Below are 19,161 nucleotides of genomic sequence, written 5' to 3'. Positions count from 1 at the left end.
ACATATCGGGGGGCGGGGGGGCTGGGAGGGGCGTGACACATACACAGACTGCCCTTCTGACCTGTCTGGGTAATAGCTGCCCCCACCCCCAAGCCTTCGTCCCCATGGCTTCTGGCGAAAGGGTGCTCAACTATCAGGAAGCCAGGAGGTGTGGGAGGAGAGAGGCCATTGAAGGAGGTGGCAGACGAGCGGGAGCTGGAGATGTGCAGAGGATTTCTGCACTCTCTGGCACCAGCAAATGCCATGAGGAAGGGGTGCAAATGCCGCTGTGGCGCCCACCTGTGGCCTGGCCTCCGGCCCTGGAGCTGATATGGGCCCTGGAGGGCAGCTGGAAGCAAATGTGTCGGCCCCACGGCTCCACCCTCGGAAGTGGTTAAACCACTGTGGCCAAACCAGTTCCCAAGCAGAAGTTTCAGGCTGTCATTCTCAACCTCATGCACACCTGTGACACCCTTGCCCTCCAGGAGCCCCGCCGCCGTCCAGGGGCTCGGCTGGGCTGGGCAGTGTGCGCCTCCAGAAAGCAGGCCAGTCCCCCACAGGGTGGCCTCTCCTACACATTTGTTCGTTTCTCTACTCAACAAACGTGTATTGGGAGCCTACTGCCTGCAGCTGCCCACACGGCTCTTCCCCTTCGAGCCTCTTCTTAGAGGGAATTAGGATCTCCTAGACTCCCTTCCAGAATGGTCCTTTCCTGCAACCCAGCTCCCACCCCAACCCAAGAAACAGCCACAAGGATTTACTTGAGATAAGGGATTTTTTTGGACTCTGTCCCCCAAATGCCCAGTGTCCCAGGACCCTCTCCTCAGGTCATGAAAATATAACAACGGCTCACCTCATGTTGGACACTTACCATGTGCTAAACTTTTATGATGGGTTTCAATTCTCATGACGCCTCTGGAGCTGTCAGGACAGCGAGCTTCTCAGTGCATAACCTGACCAGTCACACATGGAAACGCAGCCGAGCCTCGATTCAGGAACGCAAGCTCACCTACCTGGACTGGAGGGCAGGGGCAACACGCCCTGGAGGAGTGGGGATCTGGGCAACACATTTGCAGGGGGAGCCGGGCCTGGGCAGGGTCCATCCTTTCCCGACAAGGCCTGGGCCACAGGGCGCCCTCTGCCGGCTTTGGGCCCACTCTGCCCCAACTCTGAGGTGGCCACACTCCCAGCACCCTCTGGGACGGGTCCTGCTCTCCACATGTCACCCCGAGAAGGCATTCCTCACAGCCCAGCTGCAATCTCTCCCTGGACCTTGCTGTCCCACTGCCCTCGAACTGTCTGGGGGGCCTCGGCTGCTCAGAAGCCCAAAGCAGTGACAGCCCAGCTTGTCAGGGATCTCAGGGGTCTCAGTTGTTGACCAGGGCCGGGGGGGTCCCCACTCAGACACAGCCCCCATCCTCTCTCAGACTTCCCTTTCCCACAGCCCAGCAGGAGGAACTCCTAGAACTTGGCTCCAGAGCCCTAGACTGTCCTTGAGAGGACAGGCCACAGGAATGAAGTTACAGACTATTGGGGTCCTGGCTTCACTCCCCCATGCCCCTGCCACCTGGCTCCTGGGTAAGGCCACACCTGGCCTGGACTGCAGGGAACCCCTCATGCCCTCTGTACCCAGCTGAGAGGGTTGGGACAGAAGTGACTGCCAGGACAGGAGAGGTCAACTGCAGCCCTCAGAGCTCGGAGTCTAAGAGGGTCTGTCTTCTTGGTCAGAGAAGTTCATCACAAGGGAGCTAGGGCAACGAGGAGGCTTTGAGGGAGTGTGCTGACAGATGAGGTCAAACCTGGGGGCACTCCTGGGATGGAGAGCTCCTCTAGTCCTGAAGCTCTAATTTCCACCTAATGGTGACAACCCTCACCGTCTCCCACCCCCCATCTCCCCAGCGCAGCACACTTGCCTATCCACCTGGCTGCCCTGCGCCTCCCACAGATGCAAACGGGCATCTCACACTGCACAGGTCTGGACCCGACCCCAGATTCTACCCCACGAGCTGCTCCTCAGACAGCCCTCCCTCTCTCAGGGAACAGCGACTCCTCCATCTTGCACCCCGTCCCTCTCTTGGCACTCTGCATCTTACCCGTGGGCAAATACTCTCACTTCCCAAGTGTTCTGAAGATCTAATCACTGCTCCCCAACCCACTGACAGCGCCCAGTCAACACTGGTTCTCCCTGCTTCTGCCCTTGTAACCTACAGTGTTGTCTCCTTTGAAGGATGTCAGATGTGTCCCTCCCCATGCTCACAGCCTCCTATGGCTTGTCTCGCCCAAAGTGAAAGCCAACGCCAGGTCAGTCACCTCAAGGCCCCATCTCACTTGACCCCCCTCAACTCTCTGACCACATTTTTTTAGATTTTGAGAGAGAGGTCTCACGACCGTGAGATCATGATGAAACCAAGAGTCAGACGCTAAACTGACTGAGCCACCCAGATGCCCCTGACCTCATTTCCTCCTTTTTTTTTTTTTTTTAAAGATTTTATTTATTTATTGGGAGAGAGAGAATGAGAGACAGAGAGCATGAGAGGGAGGAGGGTCAGAGGGAGAAGCAGACTCCCTGCCGAGCAGGGAGCCCGATGTGGGACTCCATCCCGGGACTCCAGGATCATGACCTGAGCCGAAGGCAGTTGTTTAACCAACTGAGCCACCCAGGCGCCCCTCCTCCTACTCTTCTTGCTCACTCTGCAACAGCCAAATTCCCACCTCAGGGCCTTTGCATTTGCTGTTCTCGCTGCCTGGAACCTTCTTCCTCCACATATCCACAAGGTGTTCTTCGTGCATGTTAGTGAAGGCTTCTCTGGCCTTCTCTAGCAATCCTCTCTCCCTCACCGGCACTCCCTGTCCTTTGCTTTCTCTCTCTCCACAGCACCCGCCACCTCCTGACATCTGTGTTACTTGTCTGTCTGCCCTGACTAGAGTGTCAGCTCTACGAGGATAGGGACTTCGTCTCTTTTGGCCCGGCCCTACCTCCAGCACCTAGAATGGTGCCTGGCATAGAAGTAATGGTCAATAAAAGGGTGATCATGCGACCTGCAAAGGGGCAAGGGCAGCAGAGCTCTCCCAGTCACCGGGAAGGCCATTCTCCTCCTTCCCCCTCCACATACAATTGGCCACAGGAAGCAACAGTCCTGGGAGAGGCGCTGACCTCCTTTCAGGGTCTCAGTACATCACCCTCTCTCCCACCTTCCCATCCCCCATCCCTCCATCCTTCAGGTTGAGCTCGTGCCCCTTCCCCCCAGAAACCCCTGGACTAAGTGGGGGCTGCTCACTGCATGCTCCTCAGTACCTGCACTTCTGTTCTCAGGAGTCGTGAGACTTAGGAGTAACTTGTTCACCAACTGAGCATCAGACCGGCCTGCCCTGGGCTGCCTCATGGTTGTGAGGAGTAAATGAAGTAATTCATGTAAGTAGTTTAATAGGAATTGGTCAATAGCAGTCAACCAATATAACCACAATTAGAGCGGACACGCCATTTGTTTGTGACACAAACGCAGTATGCTAGAAGTAATGTGTAAGCCAGAAATCACAGCCTTGGATAATCCCTGGGAAATGCTGGGGAACCATGGCCCACATTTTGAAGATGACTGTTCTAGATACTGAGTATGACTGTTGAACTCCCTCAAATTCCAGTGGGCCTGGCCAATGCAGCCCTGGCTAGACCTGGCTCGGTCTCACAGGCCCAGGAGGTGGGGGTGCTGGCAACCCCTTCAGGCATCCTCTACTCTCCCCATGCAACGTGCAGTCCCGGGACCAGCAGCATGTGCTCACCCGGGAGCTTGTCAGACATGCAGAATCTTGCCCTCTTCCCCAAGATTTACTAAATCAGAAGCTGCATCTTAACACGTTCAAGTTTGAGAAGCACTGCCCGAGATCACAGCATCTCAGACTAAGGGCCAAAAAGGATATTCACCACCCCACCCCCCAAACCCGAGAGCTCCACTGAAGTCCTGGCTTTTACACATGGCCACATCCATCTTCTAGAGAAGGGCATCTGAGACCCATCAGTCATGCTAACCTGTCAGAATCCATTCTCTGGACACTCTGACCCCCAAACTCAAACACACTCTGCCGGCTCACAGCAGTCTTGCCTGCTCCCTACTGCACTCCCAGGAGCGCCCTCTGGGCCCATTCTCTTGGCTGCCACAGGGCTGGACACCAGGTGGTGTCTGGGAAAGTGGCCGAGTCACAGCCAGCAGGTGAGGGAGGGGCCTTCTCGAGAACAGGGTGGGAGGCACCCAGGTACAACCTGAGCTGGGGCAGGGAAGTGGCTTGAGGACCTGTTTGTTCTGCCAGGAGGGCTGGGCCTGGACCACTGCAACCGGCTCCCCCCGCACCTCCACCCCTACCCTGGGCAAGAGAGCCCCCTCCCTGTCACCTAGCCCGCGTGGGAATGGCTTGACTCAGGAGCTACCATCCAACCTGCTCCCCTCTCCCAGGGCCTAGTGACTTCTTGACAGGTTACAGCCCCAAAGACAAACAGATTCTGCCAAGCAAATAAGAGTCCAGCGGTAGGTAGGGGTATTGAGGAAGGCCCGGGAGTGGGTCTGAGCTGCCAGAAGACCCAGGTGACAGGGTGGGGGCCCCTCTCCTGCAGAGAACAAACAGCCCAGGGCACCTGGAAGGAAGCAGGATGCTGGTGTGCTGTCACGGCACTGGGTGAGGGCACTCCCCACAGGGGTCTCTGGGCCAGTCTCCCACACTGGGTGTGGGCTCTGCGACCAGGCTAACCAGAGGAACTGGAGTCCTGCATTTAGGCCCGTGGAGCGGAGGCCAGCTCTGTGGTGCCTCCATTTCTCTCATCAATCTGTGGCCACCGGTTCCCTCACTAAGCTGCTTACAGAGAGACGGCCTCACCATCCTTTAGAACACACAGCTTTGCCAGTCGGGGTGAAGGCCCAATTGGGGGGTCTGCAATTAAGTGAATTTAATGCCAGCATCTGGGAGCCGAGGCCATGGGTCTGAGCCTGTAGCAACTCCCTTCCTCTCTGATCTTTCTCTTCAACAGAGGGGTGATTATGTGACTAAACAAACTTGAGTTCTGAGCTCTTAAACGTGCTACAGACATGAAGAGATGGATCCAGTGAACCCATCATTTGCTGTCATGCCAATTAAGTGCATTCCCTCTTCCGTCTGCATCTAGGATGCCAGAGGCCCAGCTGGGACTAAGAAGGGGAACTCCCCAACTCAGCCTTGTCTTTTTTCCCAGGAGGAAAGATGCCCATGATGCTCTGCATTCCCCCTGTGCTATTCCTCTATCTGGGCTACATACCTGAAAGGCCTGCTGGCTGATGGACACTAACTTGGCTGCTACTGCTTACATGCTGGGCATGGCGAAGTGCTAGAGAGATGCACAGTACCCGGGGGACCTAAGGCCCTTGGAAATAATTTCCTCCCCTTTCCGGTCACTGAAGCCAGGAAGGGCAGATCTAATTATAACCCCAGGGTGAATTTCCCAAACATAATCAAACTCAGGGTCTCAGGTTTCCCATTTGCAAAAGGAAGACCCAGGGACCAAAAAGTGCACATCAGAGAGTCACTGTGGGGGCAAGCAGATACACAGGGTGCTTGATGGCACAATAAAACTCACTGACACACATGAAAATAGTTTTTTTTTTTTTGGTGTGTGTGTGTGTGTGTGTGTGTTAATTTAATCATACAAATATTCATTTATACAGTAAGGAAAAACCTCCCCATCTTCATCTCCTCCCAGGCACCATGAGGCCCCACCACAAACACCCACCCAGCTTGCTTGCTACACACCACTGTCCAGGTGGAGGGGGCAGACACAGCTGCTCCAGCATTCACCCAAGGAAATGAAGGAAAGGCAAGGCAGGGTGGGGTGGGGGAATCAGCTTGCATTTCTGAGCCCTAGCAACCCCACCATCCTCTCCTGCTGGGGCTCCGACTGAATTTGGGGATCCCATCTTGGCCACCCTCAAGCCACACGAGCTGTCTTGGTGAGGTTCTATGATGAGCTTAAGGTTACAGCCAATCCTTACTGGGGGAGAGAAGGCTGTTTGTTGTAGAAAAATACCCCGAATTCAACTGCCTCCATGGCAAAAAGGAAAAAAAAAAAAAAAAGGGCATGCACGCGTACACACATCCACACACACCTCACTCCATGCACACACTAGGTTCTTCCCAGGCCTGAGCCCCTCTGCCTCCCTCGCTGGGCTCAGGCCCCTAAGGGTGCCGTCTGCCTCCTCTCATGGGTGCCAGATACTGGTGGTCCTGCCTAGAGGCAGCCTGCCTTCTGGGGCTGAAAGGGCCACTTCTACCACCACACTAGGCAGGGGAGGAGAGGGGCTCTAGGCACTGCTCAGAACTCAAACCAGTGAGAGGAGACAGAATGAATGGGACTGGTACCCCCCTGGTCCTGGGGGAGCCGTGGAATCCCGACTCCTACCGCACGGCTTGGGCTTGCTCTGGCTCTCTGCAAGGAGCTCGCCTCTCCAACAATGCGCACAGAAATGGTTTGCTCTTGGGAGGGGAGTCAACATGCTTGGGACGGTCACCTTGCCTACAAGCAAGAGGAGGAGCAGGATGCCTCTGGCAGGACCAGACCCACTAATGGTGACCTATGAAAGCCCCTGCTGAATAAAGGCAGGCAGCCCCTCCTGGGAAATGGGGAAGGGGCACCAGATGTGGGGCAGATGAGGAGGCCAGGAAACCAGGCCATGTAAAGCCTCCCATGATCTTGCCAGCGGCAGCCAGAGATGTGCTGTTTGGAGGGCTGGGCATGTGTGGGCTCCAGGGTGGCAGTGTCCCAGGAGGTTGGCACCAACAGTAGTGGCAAGCTGGGCCCAAGAGGGCCCTCAGACAAAAAGTCATGGTGAGCCCCTGGCTTGGGCCAGTGATGGACTGGGCACCCACCAGGACGCCCCTCTGCTCTGCTCAGGAATGGGGCACTCGAAAGCACTGCAAACGGCCACTCCTCTGTGAGCCTTAGGCTAGCCCCAGACCCAGCTGCCAAACCTTCTCAGCAGGTTGGCTCCATCCTCCCCCAGCGCTTCTCCAGTAGACCAAAGGGTTTCCCGCCTTTTATTTTTGGGGAGGTGGGGATGTGAAGGAGGAATTTCATACAAGCTTTTCTCCCACAATCAAGCTTTAGAAAACAACAGTCTCAGAAGAGGACAAGGAGAAACAAAGAGCACACATTTCTGGAGCTCAGACACCCACACAGAGACAGACGGGCAGGCAGACCCTCACCCACACCCAGGCTCTATGACCCCTTGCAGCCGCTCATCACCTGGTCTCCTAGCTTGTCTCACACCCCCGAGGTGGGTGGGGATGCGGTTAATAGGCAGGTAACCCTGCAACCGCACCCTAGATCCACATCCCCGGCTATCAAACCAGCCAAGACTCAAGGGAAGGAGAGGGTGAGAAGAAAAGAGAAGAGGGACTTTGCATATTCTTGTATCTTTGGCAGACAGCTGTTCTAGCCTGGTTCAAGCTTCCCATGGAGAGGTCCACAGCTCAACCTGCTTGGAATCCACAGGACTCCAGGGGGGCCACATGCCCAAGTGGGCAGCCAGCCAAGTAGCCTCTGCTCTGGCTGGGTTGCCCCTCGCCCACCACCTCCCACTACTGCCCAAGCATCGTGCTCAGGGTGGGGGTGCTCTTGTTTCATCAAACTGTGGTCTCCAAAATCACACAGTCAGTAACTGTGGCCCTTCCCCATGGCCAACTCCCTGCTTGGGGCTGTATCTCCATACCTTAACAGCTCAGCCTCCGCGAACAGGCTGTGAAAATACCACAAAGGACAATGGGAGGGAAACACAAGGAAGGGAGTTGTGTCACAACAGAGAAGCCTGGACACCTTTCCACCTGCCTGCTGCACACTTTGCTGGTGAGCTGCACCAACACCCGTGTGTGTGCGTGCACGTGGCACACACACGTATGCAGCACAGAGGCACTCTTCCCAGAGTGAATGGGGAGCCGCTGTGTATGAAGAATCCAAAAGAGCAGTAAGCGTGATGGCATTTCTCTCTGCCAAGAGAAACATGGGAGAAAAGCAATTTGAGTTGTTATAAGTGTGTGCAGAAGGACACCTCTCGGCCTTAGAAACTCCCATGTCGCCCGAGATCTGTCTTCAAGGCTTCCTCTGCTGGCCACACAGGGAAGTTTGGTCTTCAGAGAGGTTCTGATGGTAACAAGCCACAGGGGTTGACGGATACAAATGTCAAAGGTGTAAATCAACAGAAGATTAAAGAAAAAAGAAGAGGAAAAGGATGATAACTCATTGGCTGATGCCATTAAAAACAAATGGGGTCAGAGACTGCTGGAGTTGGGTGGCACAGGAGATGTCTTCCTGTGGCACGGACCCGCAGAGTCCCCAAGCATGCCACGCCAGCTTGTAACCTGAATCGCTTCCAGAGCAAGCAGCTATTCTAGAAAGGGTACGTTATCCCTTACCTAAAGAAAAAAAAAAAGTGGGGAAAGGGGGAAAAAATTAACATGTGCTCAAAACTACAACCTGTCTGTAGGCAAAATAATTTTTGTTTAAAAAGATGGCTTTTTTTCCCCCATTTGAAACTTTTTTTCCTTCCCGAGTGACCTAATGACTTGTTAGACTGACGCCTAATAAACAAAACCCAAGGCGGCTGCATGGGTTTCTTCTTAGTAGCCTCAACACCATTCCGCGATTCAGCATTCACACATGCATACTGAGTTTACTCAAAACTAGTCTGTTCTGCTTCTTCCTCTTCTTCCAGGATGGGGGGGCGGTCAGAGCCAGGGGTCCATGCGGTGTGGTCTGCAATCCAGAGGAACCCCCTCTCCTCCCCCCCAACCCCAAAGTCAGGCCTTCTGTCTTTTGTTAATTTTTCTTCTTGCCGATGCCCGTTTAAGACTGGCCGAAGGGGTAAGGCCCGTGGAGCCCCTGGAAGAGAGTGAACACAGTCAGTGATGGTAAACAAAGCAGGTACAACTTGCCAATCAAACCAAGTCAAAGAATCTATGGTCCCCAGTGAGCCAGAGGGAAGCCCCACGGCACAGACAAAGCCTGAGGGTTGTCCTTGCCCTGCAAAAACCTCAAGAGGCCAACTCTCAGCACTGCCAGTCGATAAGTGTTCCCACTGCATCACCCCATCCGGAGAGAGGGGAGGCAGTGGAGGGCGGTAGTCTTCATCTTTCAACTGCTGCCTCAATCAGCGCCAACCTTCCTCCACCCAGGTCACAAAGCCTGCCTTCCTGCTGGACAACAAGGTCTCAATCTCTCTGCTAAAGATCCCTGTCCACCATTTTCTGCACCTTAACCTCAGATGTAGGCTACTTCTGGCTAATGACCCTTCTACCAACAACAAGACTGCAGCAGCCATGGCAACTGTCTACTGAGCACCTAGGTAATAGGCATGGTACTAGGAGCTTTGTATATATTGTCTTTAAACCTCAGCCTATAGCCAGGTGAGGATTCCCACACTCAGTTAACTCTTGCCCATTTGACCGCAGAGACTAAAAGACCTGCTCCAAGTGACATGGGTAGGAAAAGGCAGAGCCAAGGTTCAAACCAAGTCTGATTTTTTTTTCCTCCCACATTGCCTCTCCCCTGCCATGTGATAAGGTTTATTCTCAATTCCCAAGGTATTTTTGATGCTGCCTGTCTGGGTGGAAAAGGCTTCACAGTCTCACTTTTCCCTTATGTTCAGAATGATATACCAAGATGTGCCAACACCAAAATCAGTGGCATGAACTTGCTGGAGAATGACCTGTGCCTCCCTCCACCTTCCCACCCTCCTCCCAGAGTATGCTCCTTGGAAAGACCCAGTCAATGCCAAGACCTAGGAGGGCAAAAGTTAACTGGTGACCAGCCTCCCTGGAGTCCTACACCCTAAAGTGGCCTACAAGCAGCGGGGCTCTTGGACCAAAGGGACCAAATGGGTACCAAGAGCAGGTGACTCAGCCATAATCACGACAAATGACCCGGAGGGCATTTCCTAATGCTTGACAACTACGTTAAGAATCCTGAATCCAGGCACAATTAGGAGTGAAAAGGCACAAGAATGAGTGAGATGCGGGGCGCCTGGGTGGCTCAATTGTTAAGCGTCTGCCTTCAGCTCAGGTCATGATTCCAGGTCCTGGGATCGAGCCCCGCATCGGGCCCCTGCTCGGCAGGAAGCCTGCTTCTCCCTCTCCCTCTCTCTGCTGCTCTGCCTACTTGTGCTCTCTGTTAAACAAATAAATAAAAATCTTTAAAAAAAAAAAAAATGAGTGAGATGAAATTTTCCATTAGCTTGATGGGATGTGGGCAGTCAGAATTTGTCTTAAGAAAAAAAAAAAAAGACATTTCTTTGTGGAGGGAAAAACAGTGCTTGTTGCAGGGTCGCCAGTGATTAGAATCCTTTTCAGTATGACTTTGTTTTGTTTGCTTTCATCTCTCCAGCATCTAGCATGATGCCTGGCCCAACAGGTACCCAATAAACATCTGTTGAATTAATAACTAAAAGAGGAAAGGTGTTTCCCAGACTACTACCTGGAGTGTCAGACACCTCTGAGTCACAGGAATATTGGCCCTTCCAAAACCAAGTTTTACAACAGCTGCTTAGGGGCGCCTGGGTGGCTCAGTCGTTAAGCGTCTGCCTTCGGCTCAGGTCATGATCCCAGGGTCCTGGGATCGAGCCTTGCATTGGGCTCCCTGCTCTGCGGGAGGCCTGCTTCTCCTTCTCCCACTCCCCCTGCTTGTGTTCCCTCTCTCACTGTGTCTCTGTCAAATAAACAAACAAAATCTTTAAAAAATAAATAAATAAATAAAATAAAATAAAATAAAATAGCTGCTTAGGCCTGGGGGACACAAGTGTCTGGGGGTCATGCCATCCATCTGGTCACAGCCTCCTAGGTCCCAGGTCCCAGGAGAGGCGGGGCTTTCTGGAGGTGGTCAGGCTAGAGATGCAAGACCCTTCCTGTTTCCACTGCAGTGGGATGTAGATGGAGAACTGGGAGGGGATCTGGGTTCTACTCCCAGCTTTGCACCAGCTCACCAAGTGACCTTGAGTGAGGTCCCTTCCCCTCAGAGGAGCTCAGGTTCCTCTCTAAATCTTCTCAGGATTTAAAGTTCTAGAAGTCAATACAGTGCCTGGCTCAGAAGGCTGAAAAACAGGACTCCAAGAAAGAATGCCCTTTGGTCATGCTTAGGCCAGAAGTCAAAGCTGCCAAGAAAAGGAAACATGAGATTAAAGTTCCTATAGTGTTTTCAGGGGAAGGCACTGAAATCGCTTTTGCTTTTTTTCCTCCCCCGCATAAAGCCTCAAAAGACCAGAAGTATGTCTCTAGCTGCTTGGTGGTTATCACTGAACACAAAATCCCGACTGGGTGAATCTGGGGGAGGGGCAGGCCAACATGGACGCAGCATCAACTACACGCCAGGTGCTGCTGCTGGGGCACTTTACCATATTCTCTGTAATTCTCACAAAGATCCACTGAGACAAGCCAAGATCTCCAAACTCAGAGAGGGAACCCACACAAGGGCACAGAAATGGTAAGAACAGTGGTGTTTAAAACGGCCACGTGTCTGCCAGCCCCCAAGCGAACTACGCCTCCAGCACACAAGCTGAGGCTGGGACCATCTCAGCAGCTATGTACCACCTGATTAACAAGGGTGGGCTGGGGGACCGAAGGGCTCTCAGTCTCCATCCTGCAGGGCCTGGTCGGAGGTCACACACACCAGAAGTAGCAAGTATGGAAGCTTAAAACAAGCTGCGCTTGGTACTTCCCAGCATTTGTTCATCTGGAACAATCCAAGGAAACAATAAAGGCCTAGAATTCCCACAAGAGTTGGAACCAATACAATGCTCAAAGGTCTCTGTGCAGGAAAAAAATGCACAGACAGAAGAAAACCCGAAAAACAAACAGCATTTGTTTTCTATGAAATATTTTCCCCTAAATTTAACTGTTTTCCAGACCAAAGCTCCACACATTTCACATGGGCCTTTATAATGCAAGTAATAGCCTTTTGACTTATCTAGAATGCTTGGAGAAGGGAGTTTGTGACTTTGCCAAGGAGCTATTGCACATTTCCATTTTACAGATAAATAAAATGGGTCCTATGCAACTGGCAGAGAGAGACACAAAGGCATGATGAGCATTTTCAGATTTCCACGTGAGTGCCCTGGCCCCCGGACATTCAGTGAGGTATGTAACTAGCTTAGATTATGGATTTGTTGACCCTCTAACTTAGTGGCTGAGGTTCTGTGCCTTTGGGGGAAAAACGCTACCTAAGTCCCTTTCACCCAGAGAATGGCATGTTGGAAGTTGTTGGTGTTTTTTTGGTGCAGAAAGGTGGCTTGGGAATAAACTCTCTTCCCACCCACCCCATCCCACCCCACCCAATTAACTACCATCACTTCGAGGAAGGGAGAGGGAGCCAATTCTATTTCAAAACCACTTTATCATCTAGACTCCCCACATGCAGGATTATAGGTGTCACAAATGGATCACAGAACACAGGCAATGCAATACCAGTGGCGGAGGAAAAGCCTGGCAGAGATTCCAAGAACAGCTTGTCCAGGGCGTCCTATGGCAGGAGGCCAAGCAGGAAGTGTCTTTCCTAACAGTAGGATGGAGGTATATTGGAAATGGGAGGCCCATCCACACTTCAGGTTCCACTGGAGTTCCAATACCCAGTGTAACAGGTTCTGGTGGCTAATGTCTCTAACCCCAGACTAAAAGCAGGGTTTGGCAATAGAGATAGTGTCCATTCTCTTCTGGGGCCTAGGAACTCTTCAACCTCCATCCATAGGAAAAGCAAATGCCAAGTATTTTAACTAATTTGGCATCACTTGACACCTCTCCTGTAACAGTTGTGCCTCTTCTAATAAAGAAAACAGGGATAGAGGCGTCAGATGGTAGTTACCACAGAGCCCTGAATTAAACTGACTCAAGTGAAAATTGAGGCCATCGGATGATTGAAAAGCTCAGGAGTCTGATGCAGAAGGCTACGCTTCTCTCTGTGAGGAATCACTTCTCACCACCTAGGGACTGGCAGCAAGGCTGGATTTATCCATGCTAATAGAGGGTATGAATAATCAAACCCTGAAAAGAAGTCCTATATCTGACTCTAGGTCTAAAGGCCAGTTCCCCAGGGCCTACCTGAGTTGCATAGTTTTCAAGGCTTTCAAACGCTACATCTGGGACACCTGGGTGGCTTAGTTGGTTAAGCATCTGCCTTCAGCTTGGGTCATGATCCCAGCTCGAACCTCGGATGGAGTCCCACATCAGGCTCCTTGCTCAGCAGGGAGCCTGCTTCTCCCTCTGCCTGTACTTATGCTCTCTTTCTCCCTCTCTGACAAATAAACAAAATCTTCAAAAAAAAAAAGGCTACATCTGCTAGGGAACAAGAAAGTGTTCCTGGCAAAGGAGAGATAGCCTTTAGGTCCACGGGGATTGAGGTGTTGCCTGTGTGCTCAGCCTTCCCCGTTTTTCACTCAACAGCTGTAGTAGTGGTGAGCCCTGGGACCTAAGTTCTACTTGGCTACAGGGCAGGTAAGCCCTCCTAGAGCACAGAAGTGCCATATCGAACAGCTAAGACAGAGGTGCCTCTCTGTTCCTTGGTGTCTGGGAAAAAGACCCTGGCCTTGAGCCAGCCGAATCATCACAGTAGTTGGGCCAGGTCCTGAACTGCACTTCCATGATGGAAAAATGACTGAGAGCCATAATTTGGCTAATATTCTCAAATATTTTTAAAGACATTTATAAACATAAACATAAGCTCAGTCCCATTCACCACAATCTCTTTAAAAAAGACAATTTAAGATCCAGTACTTGTGATTCTGTTCTCAAGCAAACCTAAAAATAATCTCTGATTTTTCACAAAATCACTGGGGACCAGCCAGTGATGTGGTTATCACTGATCTCATGTGAGTGTGCACCTGTAAAAGTTCTCCTAAAATTATGGAGAAATCAAAGTAACTTTTCCAAAACAGTACTAAAAATTGTCACTCAGAGAAAACACTAACTGCAAGCTAAAGTACTAAAAAGACTGGACACTAGTTCGGTTTCAGCTAGCATATTTTTTAAAAGTTTCTTCATCAATTTCAACAGCAGGAAGTGCGGGGCTATCAGGAGAGCAAACTGCCCTTGGAGAGGGTGGAACCTGCTTCTGCCAATTCTTTATGCCTTGCATACAGTAAGCCTCAAGTATCAGTAACACAAATGAGGGAATGACAGTGAGCTACTCTGCCCTGGTGAGCCATCTGTTTTTTCACATTTAACATTCCAGGAGGAAAAAAGAAGGCTGAAAAGCCTATTGAAACAAGAGTGTCTTACAAGGGCTTTTTGGGGTACGCTTTTTCTATCTGAAAGCTAGTTGTTTAGATAAAGCACCACAACATGGAGACTTTCACATACCTGTCTTTATTTTGCTTTTATTTGTGATTTAAAGAAAGAAAAAGGTTCACACACGTTAACACGAAGGAGCGTGCATGGCAGGGCTCTCCGGGTGCACACTGATGGCAGCATCAGGTAACACCGCCGGGCCCTCCTCCTCCTCGCTTCCTGGGCCAGTCCTGGTCAGCGCTGCGTCTGTCTAGTGCTCCTTTCGCAGCACTAAGTTCACTGAATGCAGACAGAAGAATACAGGCTTTAGTACTAAGTTCTGTCCTGATCCTGTACTGCAAACACGGGCTGGTGGGGCCCTGCTCACATGGCTGGCTCGACTGCCCGAGCCCTCAACAGTCCTGTTAGTCTCTCACTAATCAGAAATAAAATCAAGTCTCTACTGGAGTCCCGGGGGCAGGGCGAGGAGGGACGGTCTCAAGAAGATGCAAAAGGGACCCTTCCCTCCATGGCTGCTGCAGGCTCAAGGCAGCTTCCTACTGGAAGAGCAGGGCCACGTCAGCGGGACAGGAACTGCGGTAGACGCTTTCATACTGGTGTTCAAGCCACTTTCGTGAGACAGTCCTCCAAATTTCAAAGATACATTTGATGCACTGGCTGAGGATGAGTATGAGAACCAGCCAAAGGAAAGAAAAGAAGTCTTATTTTTATGCACGAGGGCCGATCATGGGGCAGGCTCCGTTCACAGTCTTCTTTCTGCCTGTGCCAAAACTGCTCAAAAGCTTGACTGTCATAAAGTGTGATGAATTTATTTTTTAAAAAGCCCTGCAAAACCATTTTTTTATATGTACCTCTGTAATACAGTTTTTCTTTTGCTCCTGACTTCTACAGTCCTGCTGGGGACCTTGTCATTTATCCATCCATCCTCCCTCTACCCATCCATCCAATCCTTTATCATGCCACCCTCATTCTTCCTCCCTTCATCATCCATCTTTCCATCCTCCCTCCAGTCTTCCATCCACCCAGAGCTCCCCATGGCCAAAGGCAACTCCCAGAGCATTCACCTACCCCGTGGCAAATCAAGAAAATCACCATAAAGAATAAAACTCAAACATCATTGTGAATGAAAACATATTATTTAAAGTTCTACAACAAAGAGATGAAGGATACTGCCTGGGTTGGACTTCCCCTTTCAGTAAAGACTTCAGAAAAAGTTATTTGCAATTTGGAATTCTAGCTCCCAAATCTCATGTAATAGGAAGTGTGCTAGAATCCAGGTATGAGGCTGGCACACAGAGCTCTCTCATGGTCATCGCCCGGGGTAGAGGAACCTCCTAAAAAGGAAGAAAGACCTGATAAGAGTCTCACTGGGGAGATTACCCAAAAGGAGAGCAGCTTATCCAAGTTCCTAGCCCTGCCACCACTGGTGCCGGCTGTACCGTGGGGGTTCTGCTAAAGCACTCTGGGTGAGGCTGTTGCTCCCACTTCCTCTTAGAATTTCCATCCAAACTCCTGTAACCTTCCATCAATTACCCCTTATTTACAAGCTATTGTGTTCTCTCTCCTCTCTTACAATTAATTCATAGAATCCCCCGCCCCCCAAACGTCTGGCTGATTGAGGTAGGAGAATAAATGGACTCTCCTTGGTCTTATGCAGCCATATTTGCTATCATCTCGCCACTACCCTGGCTCAAGAGTATTGTCACTCTGCTTCCTTGCACATTAAACATTGGCTCTCCTTTGCTTGGCTTTCAAAGGTCTTCCTTCAAAATTCGCTCCACCCTCTTTAAGTACACTGTAGGTAGGCTGGCCAGTGTCCCGTGAACACACCCTGCCTGTGGATGCCTCTGGGCCTTCCTACGTGGGGTTCCTCTTCCCTCCAATTTAGTTTGAGCCTATCATCTACCAAGGTACCACTGCCTTTTCCATCCTCCAAATTCATATGAACACTTACTTAAAAGTCAACTGGAACTCAATATACTCCTTCTTTACTGGCTGTTAGTCTTTCCTATGGCTAGTCACATGTATGTAATCAGACAGTAAATTCTTTGAAGATAAGGATTAGGATGGGTCGAGCACCTAGGAGGCCTCTCTTATTAACTCAGTAATATCAAAGCTATCTCTGTATAAAGCAAACAGTTTAAATTGGCCCTTGGGCAATGAAATCACAGCAAAAAGCCCAAGACCCTCAAGCCTTGCAAGTGGATGTGTCCACAGCTTTGGAAAAAGTCTCCCTTGCAGCTGAGCTCTAAGGAAGCCCATGTTTTCCCCCTGAGATCCAATCGCTCCCAGCTCGTAACCTCACATTTCGCACCTGTTCTGCTAGAACACAGTTACAGCGGACTTAGCTGAGATCAAGTTATTTGAAACCTGAGCATCTATACAAATTCTCACACTTCCGAATTTCATTTATCTGTTTGAACCTGTAATTTCACTAGTCCGACTTTCAGAACTTCCACCAGAAATTAAAATGCGAAATTCAGGGCGCCTGGGTGGCTCAGTCGTTAAGCGTCTGCCTTCGGCTCAGGTCATGATCCCAGGGTCCTGGGATCGAGTCCCACATCGGGCTTCCCGCTCTGCAGGAAGCCTGCTTCTCCCTCTCCCACTCCCCCTGCTTGTGTTCCTGCTCTCGCTATGTCTCTCTCTGTTAAATAAATAAATAAAATCTTTAAAAAAAATAAATAAATAAAATAAAATAAAATGCGAAATTCAGAGCCTAGGAAAGAAAACGCACCCTTACAACCAAAATAAAATATTCTGGCAATCCTGGGAACACTGGTTGTGTTTCAGCTGCAGGACTGCCCAGCGTCAGACCAGTCTAAAACAATGCTCAGAGCCCCAAAGCAAATAAAATGGAGCTGAACAGCTTTGAAGCTGTTGAGGTACAAAAGGGAGAGTTCCTGGAGATACTTCTTATTCTCAGTCAGACAGTAATGTTACAAACAACAAAAGACATTTTCTAAAGCTCATAGTGTTTGCTTAATTTATTTTTAAAACGCACACACGACCCATGCCAATGCAAACACCAGCAAGGCTGGGAGGACTTTCCTGGCTCCTCTGGGTTTTCAAAAGAGAGTCATGGTAATATCATTAAGCCACAGTTTCCTGACAATCCCCTTCTGGTACAGAACGTACTAATCGGCCAGCGAATGGGGCAGGTTCCTCCGTTCTGCATTGCTTCCTCCCTGGTCACAAATTCTTCTGGAGCTCTTAAAGATGAATGAGGACTTCTCTACATCCTGACACTAGGTGTATAAACTACCTTCAGGGAACAACCAACAGACTATGCTTCTGCCAGCAAACCTCATCAGAGTGTGGTCTAGAAGAATACTGGACTCACACTGGGTCCCTGGGTTCCAGCCCATGCTCCACCTCCAATTTGCTATGTGAATGTGAGCAAGTCACTTACGATTGCCGTTATTATTTTGTCCAATGAAGACTGTAACTACAGAAGTCACGAGCCTGTTATGAATTGAGAATAAGTACAGCAAATGTGCTTTGAATAACATGAAGTGGTTTGTTTACATGTTAGACAGACAGTATTAAGCCCATTCCGGTCTTTGGACCTCTTCTCTGCCTACACCAATGGTTCACAAGTAGGGCAACTTTGTTATCTCCCCGCCCAGGGGACAGTGGACAATGTCTGGAGATATTTTTGGTTGTTACCCTTGGGGTTCGGGAGGTACTATGCCGTGTACTGGGTAAAGGCCAGGAATGCTGCTAAACATCTTATGATGCATTTAGATACCCCCCACTCCTTGCCTCCAGACATATCTGGCCTAAAGTGTCAATAGTCTTAGTACTTTGGCTGAGAAACCCTGCTCTACACTCAGTGGACTGCAGCCAGTCTCACAGCATTAAATATAATCCATACGTCAATTCCCAAATTTATATCTCCACCCAGACCTCTCTCCTAAACTCTATATGCAACTTGGATAGACAACAGCCCAGGTACCTGACATCTCCATTTGGATATTTAAAGAAATCTCCAGTGTGCCCCAAGTGGAACTCTGGACCTCTCCCCACTTTTTTTTTTTTAAGTATTTATTTGAGAGAGAGAGAGAGCACAAAAAGAGTGTGAGAGGGAGAAGCAGACTCCCCGCTGAGCAGAGAGCCTGACGTGGGGCTTGATCCCAGGACCCTGAGACCATGACCCGAGCCGAAGGCAGACGTTTAACTGACTGAGCCACCCAGGCGCCACCCTCTCCCCACTTCTACCATAGCCTTTTCCCTCTCCATTGATGGCAATTCCGTCCTTTTAGTGCTCAGGCCAAAAACCTTGGTGTCATCTTTATTCCGTTCTCTCTTACATCCCGCTTCCAAAGGCAGGGGGTTTATTTATCATCTCTCTGCTCAAAACCCTTCAATGGCTTCCTCTGCCCCTCAGAGCAAAAGCGCAAAGCTTTAGAAGGGCCCACAAGGCCCTCCATGATCTGGTTTCCACCCTCTGACTTCATCTTTCTCTGTTCTCCTCTTCCTTCACTCTGTTCCTTAAACAAACCAGGTAAACCTCAACCTCAGGGTTTGTATTGGCTGTCCCTTTGCCTAAAATTCGCTTTCTCTAGATAGCTTTTGCAGAAATAAAACGACTTTTTTTTTTAAAAAGACTTTATTTATTTATTTGACAGAGAGATAGAGAGCACAAGTAGGCAGAGAGGCAGGCAGAGGGAGAGGGAGAAGCAGGCTCCCCACAGAGCAGGGAGCCCGACGCGGGGCTCGATCCCAGGACCCTGGGATCATGACCTGAGCCGAAGGCAGCCGCTTAACCGACTGAGCCACCCAGGCGTCCCGAAATAAAATGACTTTAAAGGGGATAAGGTAGCCCCTAAGTATGTTCTAGTTCTAAAATATTAAGCATGTTCAAAGGGAGATTTTAAGTTCATTCCAGAAAAGTAAAACTTCAGA

The 19,161-nt window shown here is 50.4% G+C and overlaps 1 protein-coding gene across 2 annotated transcripts in view; it reads right to left on the bottom strand.

Annotated features, from left to right (window-relative positions):
- Positions 1-5,616: 5,616 nt before the first annotated feature.
- Positions 5,617-19,161, bottom strand: part of ILRUN (inflammation and lipid regulator with UBA-like and NBR1-like domains) — a 92,218-nt gene continuing 78,673 nt past the window's right edge. The window contains exon 5 of one of the 2 annotated variants that reach the window (XM_021684657.1): positions 5,617-8,869. In XM_021684657.1, the coding sequence (XP_021540332.1) occupies positions 8,834-8,869 (36 nt within the window). In that variant the 3' untranslated portion in view covers positions 5,617-8,833. Of the gene's footprint in view, positions 8,870-14,484; positions 14,536-19,161 lie in introns of those variants that run through there. The other variant, XM_044917405.1, reaches the window with a different exon arrangement.

This window comes from Neomonachus schauinslandi, chromosome 8, assembly GCF_002201575.2.
Source record: "Neomonachus schauinslandi chromosome 8, ASM220157v2, whole genome shotgun sequence".
NCBI classification, from domain to species: Eukaryota; Metazoa; Chordata; class Mammalia; order Carnivora; family Phocidae; genus Neomonachus; species Neomonachus schauinslandi.
This window is presented reverse-complemented; position numbering and strand designations above follow the sequence as displayed.